General features: G+C 45.4%; 1 protein-coding gene across 1 annotated transcript; it reads left to right on the top strand.

Moving 5' to 3' along the window:
- Positions 1 to 1,265: 1,265 nt before the first annotated feature.
- LOC138795312 (taste receptor type 2 member 4-like) lies at positions 1,266 to 2,294 on the top strand. The gene has a single exon (XM_069974300.1). The coding sequence runs from the start codon at positions 1,266 to 1,268 to the stop codon at positions 2,292 to 2,294; it is 1,029 nt and encodes a 342-aa protein (XP_069830401.1).
- The last annotated feature ends 5,077 nt before the right edge of the window (positions 2,295 to 7,371 follow it).

Below are 7,371 nucleotides of genomic sequence, written 5' to 3'. Positions count from 1 at the left end.
TTATGCTGATTTGTGATGACAAATACTGTACAGTATATAATAAATGTTAATTTTTTGCTCTTTTTTGTCTGTGAATTCTTCATGGAAAAATAGGACATCCCCTGAAAATAAGAAATAGTTCCTCTTTGGTATCAAAAATTAATATAAGACACAGGTCGGGTAAGTTGAATGGATCACCCCTCCACGATCACATCATGGGGGGTGATCCACCCACTAGACCTCCATGGAGTGGGGAAAAATAGGTATTTAGAAGCAGCTATCAGCTTTGACATCTGCATCTAAATGGGCCATTAGCGGGCGCAGCGATTGGACCGTGCCCGCTAACTGCCGCAGTCCCTGGTTATTGATAGCAGCCGGAATTGTGGCCGTTAAGAGCGGGGTCGCCGCACGGCCCCTCTCTAAGCACCCCTACCCGACCTGGGTTGTGAAGGGGTTAATATAATCTGAGCAAAAGAATACCAATATTAGGCGACACAAGATGCATGAGCAACCCATAAGCCTAATTGAAACCCTTCCACTGTCACTTTCCTAAATAATACCGCATGTAAAGGGCCTATAAAGCTTTATTACAAAGTCTCCTCAGCAAACTAGTGTTTAGAACTATGGTCGTCCCAACGTACGTTTCGCTGCTTCATCAGGGAACTTATCCTACCCTCTCACATCCCCCTCTTAAATACTATTATCTATCAAGGATAGCACCATAACTCCTGTAATTCCAATGTGTTTTGTCGGAAGCCGACACCACGTAATTTCCGGCCCGTCATCTCAACCTCAGTGGATATGTCCGTGACGGACATGCGCCCTGGGGTTGAAAGGCCAGCCCGGATGTGACTGGCATGAATTGGTAAGTATGAATTGCTTGTTTTTTTATGCCAGGGGGAGGCTGTATGTAAAGTTTAGGATTTCCTTAAAAGACCTCTGCCAGACTATGAATTTTTTGGAGTGGTATTTGCTTCTTAATGCAGTTTTCTGGCCAAAATAGTCTGATGAGCAATCCATGAGATCTGTGATCATCAGAAGTACACCAGTACTACACAGTCAGTCTCCACATTACACTTCGTACGTACAGTTGGTCTGCATTTCAAACTACACAAAACATACATTATTTTTACAGTTACTATATGACTCATGTGTAGAATAATCTGTAAATATAGCAGGAAACCATAGATGGGTGGACGTGAAACCTAATGCAGTCATCATTTTACTAAACTGAACGGCAAGTCAAATCCAGAGATGTTTTTTAACATCAGTAAAAAAAAAATCTCATGCAAATCCTACAAGATATCCACCAGTTTCTTGACGTCACCCTCCATTCCTCCTACTTTCACAGTCTACTGGATGTTCACAATCGGAGCCCAGAATCTGCAGAAGACATCATGCTTTCTTTAGAGTCCATATTTTTGCTGACTGTGAATTCTTTTTTAATATTTCTGGGGTTGCTTCTTAATCTCTTCATTGTGGTGATGAATGTTACTTGGTGGCTGAAAGGTAAAGCTCTTCAATCCATTGACATCATCATGACCAGTCTGGGGTCGGTGAGGATCGTGCTTCTGGTTATCTATTTCTACTTGTCTTTACCTCTTCTATTTTCTGACACTGACACGTACGCAAGATTTTTTGTCATGATATTCATGCTCTTCTGCAGTCTGTGGTGGAGCACCGTCCTCGGGGTCTTCTACTGTGTGAAGATCACAACCTACACAAACCGGCTATTCATGCGGCTCCAGATAAACATCTCAGCCATGGTCCCTTGGATGCTATTGGGGTCCGTGGTCATTTCTTTTGTCTCTACTCTGCCCCTTCAGACATTTACAGACTTTACTGATGGAAATTTCAGCAATTATGAAGAGGCTGTGGCTAAAGAGGTCTTCTGTTTAATCATCATCAGCTCTGCAGGATCCATCGTGCCGATCCTCATATTTTGTGTTTCCATATGTCTCCTCATTGTGTCGCTCTTAAAACACACAAGGAACATGAATGGCAACAATTCGGGATTTGCTAAACCCCAACTGGAAGCCCACAAAAATGCTATCGTAACTATGGTGTCTTTTTTATTGTTTTACCTTCTTCAGATTATCAGCTGGAACATGCTTATTTTCAATATTTTCACTGAAAATACAACATATTACTACCTGTGCTCAATATTCGTTTCCTCATACCCAAGCCTCCACTCCATCCTGCTGATAGCCAGCAATGCAAAACTAAAAAGATCCCTCCTCTCGGCTTTCCCAAGTATTCTATCACATATGTTCATGTGTGCTAACAATGTTCATACGTGTAATGGGTGTCGGTAAGGAGATGAAGAAAAGGCTCAGGAGAAGAGCGAGTCGGGCCGAGGTTTGGGTTCATACGAACCCGACCCAAACCCATTCCTTCTGCATTTGAATCCTGCTGTCTTCCCGGTCTGTGGGGAAGGGGGAAACAGCCCACCTGAAAAAACAAGTCTATCACCAAGAGGACTCTCCACCTTCCTCATGAATAGCCGGTCCAACCATCTATCTTTAAAGTATACCTGTCATAAAAAAAAAAATCGATACAGTATGTCCGAGAGACATATCAAAAGTTTTTAATGATTAGGGTTAAGACTGCAACTGATTAGGAGAACAAGGGGGCCCCTGGAGTAAGGAGCAAATGCGATGCACGTTGACTTCTACCAGGTCGTTCTTCTGATTGGTCGTGGTCTGAACACTCACACCTTGACGGATCAAAACTTTGATGCCTTTCTGACATATCAAAGGTTGTTTTGTTTTTTGTAGCGAATGAAAGGGTGAATGAGACAGTCGCCAGTCAGATGACTGGCACAAAGTACAAATGAGTGCATGGTGTGCTGAATATCAGTATGGTGATGGTAAAGTAAGGGAGACCAATTGAACAGTAAAATTATATGTTTTTGGGACATGCTTAATAACTATAGATAAGAGATATCACACTCCATAGACCTGGTGCTTTATGAATAGTCCCGGAGACTCGTTTGGATTATAGGGGAGGTTAATATTTCATCTTTATTCTTTGCCAGAAGGTACAGTGGGAAAAAGATGGACAGTTCGGAGAATGTTAGTGAGATGCAAGTGATGGAGTAAATAGTGATATGATAGTCACTCCCGACAATCCCATGTGCTATTGTTTGGTATACCTTCTCGAAATAATTGTATATTTCTGGTTAATTAATAAAGTTATCTATTCTGTTATAATCTTGTCCTTTTTTATCATATTTTTTTTTTTTATCATTCAAATAACAAAACAGTACAATGTACATGAATGAACAAATGTATATGAAGCTATCATTAGTATATGTATAGTATATGGATCAAAATGCTACCACTAATATAGTTATATAGCAAGATCCGGGCTGGTTTTGATATCGTCACTTTACTAATATGAATCAAATCTGTAGCAAAATCACATAATAACAGGTAACGAAATGCAAAATACAAAGTACATAAATAAAATAACACAAAATAAAATACTGCATAATGTCCACAGTCATGCCCCACATCCAAACCATCCACCGGAGCGAAGTCTGGGCGATGTATCGCCTATTGCCTACTGCCAGGTATGGGCTCCCTAAGTCTCCTTGTGTGGAGTCTATGGATATACAAACAAAACTATGGGCATGATTTCTTAAAATAGTACTATTTTCATGACCAATTTAATCAATAGACATAAGATTGGAGAAATATAATAAAAAACTACAGAAATATTTAAAAAAAATGACGAATCAAAAAAAAAAAAAAAACATTGTAATCTGAACACAAGTATACCAATATTAGGCGACACACTATAGTAAGATGCATGAGCAACCAATAAGCCTAAATGGGATCCTTCAATGCCACTTTTCTAAATAGTACCACATGTAAAGGACCTATAAAGCAATATTACAGAGTCACCTCTGCAAACCAACTCACCCATACTGGTGTTCAGAACTATGATCGTCCCAACTTACGTTTCCCTGTTTTTGCTTTGTCAGGGAACTTATCCTACCCTCTCACTTTCCTCTCTTAAATACTATTATCTTTCTAGGACGGCACCATCACTTCCGGAATTCCAGCGCATTGTCGGAAGCTTACACCACGTAATTTTCAGGCCGCCATCTCAATCCCAGTGTGCATGTCCATGTGGTCCATGTGACGGGCATGAATTGGTAAGTATGAATTTGCTTGCAGTTTTATGCCAGGAGGCTGTTTGTAAAGTTTAGGATTTCCTTAAAAGACCTTTGCCAGACTATGAATTTGTGGAGGTTGCTTCTTAAAGGAGTTTTTCATCCAAAATATGGATGAAGGAGTTTTTCATCCAAAATGAGCAATCCATGAGATCTGTGATGGTCAGGAGTGCACCAGTACTACACAGTAAAATCTCACTTCATACGCACAGTTCCAGAATCGGATTTTGTCTTTATTTCAAATTACACAAAACACTAGTGATGAGCGAGCGTGCTGGTCCGAGCTTGGTACTCGATCGAGTATTAGGGTACTCGATGGTCCTCGTTACTCGGACGAGCATCTCGTGATACTCGAGGAAATCTCATTATCCGTTTCCTGTAAGTTTGGGCGCTATTTCACAGCCAATAAACATGCAGGAGACTCTTTGGTACATCCTGCGATGACGTGGGACCCATTCATTGGTTGGCCAGATCAGATAACCCTGCCATATAAAACTCGGCGGGGGCAGTGCTGGCTTCAGACGCATGCTGTGAGAGATCAGGGAGAGAGCTGCTGCTGGTCAGGGAGAGTGTCAGTGTAGGATTTAGCGTCCCAGTAGGCAGGGTATATACTAGCAATATAAACAAACAGACCTTTTCAGGGCTAAAAGCTTTTATTAATACTATTACTAGAGACTGCTGGCTGGGAGTTGTAGTGCTGCTACTGCAATTTCACCAGCACACTGTGGTGACCGGCTGCTGGCAGAAAGGGGGCATTAGGTGTTGCATACACACCCCTAAGAAGTGCTCAGTGTTCTCCTTTTGATTTTTGGGCTGGTGGTCCTGGTGTACTGCACTGTATAGCTGGGAGTTGTAGTGCATCTCGCATAGAACTTACTTCTCTGCTCATATTGTATTGGGGTGACAAAGCATGTGTACAGTTGTTGCCCATACCAGATAACACCACCTAAACTAGTGTGTACTGCACTGTATAGCTGGGAGTTGTAGTGCATAGAACTTTACTGCTCATTGTATTGGGGTGACAGAAAGTGTGTACAGTTGTTGCCCATACCAGATAGCACCATCAAGCCCCCCCTAAACTAGTGTGTACTGCATTGTATAGCTGGGAGTTGTAGTGCATCCAGCATAGAACTTACTTCACTGCTCATTGTATTGGGGTAACAAAGTGTGTACAGTTGATGCCCATACCAGATAGCACCGTAGAGCCCCACCAAACCATTGGTTACTACAACTATTTTTCAAGATATCTGTATTTCATACACAAGGCCTATCTCAGTTCCATACTGTGCAGTGTCCATAAAATGGTGAACCCCAGAGGTAAGGGTAGAGGGCGTGAGCGTGGGGTTCCAAGTGATGTGGTTGCTGGAGGACGTGTTTCAGGGCAGGGTGACACAGCAGCACCTGTTGAGGAGGTAGCAGTCGCACAACGCAGACGTGCAGTCCCTAGCTTCTTTGACCAACTTACGGGGTCTCAAGGTAGACCGTTATTGAAACTGCAGCAGTGTGGACAGGTGATCACGTGGATAGCAGATAATGTGTCCAGTAACTTATCCACCACCCAGTCTTCAACGCAGTCCGGCCACGCTACGCAAGGGAGTGGAATCCTTGCTCCTTCCCCACAGCCTGGCCCCTCCAGGGAAAGAAGGGATTCAGATCCACCACCACCATGCTCCCAGGAACTCTTTTCTGGACCCTTCCCTGAGTCACAGCAACCGGAGCAGTCAATCTGTCCTGATGCCCAAACTATGCAGCTCATGAAGTCAGTGGGTGATGAGAGTGGGGACTTGTAAGCGGGGTTGGAAGAGGTGTCTGATGATGACGATGAGACCCGGTTGTCAGACAGTGAGGTTGTTGTCATGGATGTAACTCAAAGTGAGGAGGAGAGTGAGGAGCTGGTGAATGAGGACGAGGTGACTAACCCGAGCTGGGTGGATAAGCCTAGTGAAGACCGTGCTTCTGAGGGGGAGGCAAGTTCACCCACAGGACCGGTTGGAAGAGGAAGAGGGGTGGGCAGAGGGAGAGGCAGGGGCAGAGCGAGTAGATCAGCAACTGTTTCACGGAGTAAAACTCCCGTGGCCAGGGCTAGATATTACGAAGTCTGGAGGTTTTTTAAATAAACTGCGGATGACCGACGGACTGTAGTGTGCAACGTGTGCCATGCCAGGATCAGCAGGGGAGCCACCACTACCAGCCTAACCACTACCAGCATGCACAGGCATATGAGTGCTAAACACCCCACTCAGTGGAACCAAGGCCGTTCAGTGAGTGCAAGTCGCACCCCTGCTCCTTCCCCTGTGTCAGGTGCTGGCTCTGTTAGTCCCCCCGCCCAGGCCCCAGGCACGAGCGCCTCCCACCCGACACGCACCCCTTCACCTCCACTATACTCCACACCCTCCAGCAAGGTGTCCCTGTAGCAGACCTTTGCACGGAAGCGCAAGTACACTGCCACTCACCCGCATGCACAAGCCCTAAATGTGCACATAGGCAAACTGCTGAGCTTGGAGATGCTGCCCTATCAGCTGGTAGAGACAGAGGCTTTTAGGAATCTGGCTGTCCCTCGGTACTCTGTCCCCAGCCGCCACTACTTTTCACGGTGTGCCGTCCCAGCCCTACGCCAGCATGTGTCGGATAACATCATCCATGCCCTGACCAACGCGGTCAGCGACAAGGTCCACCTAAACACGGACACGTGGACAAGTACTGGCTGGCAGGGACACTATATCTTCCTGACGGCACATTGGGTCAACTTGGTGGAGGCTGGGACAGAGTCTGACCCTGGTTCCGCTCATGTGCTGCCCACCCCGAGGATTGCGGGGCCTACCTCGGTTTCGGTCTCTCATGAGTTGTACACCTCTTTCTTCTCCCCTGATTCCTCCTCCTCTCTATTACCCTCCACGAGCACGTCGCCTCCATCTCTTAGCATCAGCAGTGCGGTGGGTAAGCGCCAACAGGCGGTGTTGAAACTGCTGAGCTTAGGCGACAAGAGGCACACGGCCCAGGAGCTGTTGCAGGGCATCACGACGCAGTCAGATTTTTGGCTGGCTCCACGGAGCCTCAAACCAGGCATGGTTGTGTGTGACAACGGGCGAAACTTGGTGGCAGCTCTGCAACTCGGCAGCCTCACACATGTACCATGCCTGGCCCACGTGTTCAACCTAGTGGTGCAGCGTTTTTTTAAGACCTACCCCAAGGTGCGGCGTATCTGTGCGCAT

This window comes from Dendropsophus ebraccatus, chromosome 6, assembly GCF_027789765.1.
Source record: "Dendropsophus ebraccatus isolate aDenEbr1 chromosome 6, aDenEbr1.pat, whole genome shotgun sequence".
NCBI lineage: Eukaryota > Metazoa > Chordata > Amphibia > Anura > Hylidae > Dendropsophus > Dendropsophus ebraccatus.
The sequence above is the reverse complement of the archived record's forward strand: the minus strand, read 5'-3'. Positions and strand labels throughout refer to the sequence as shown.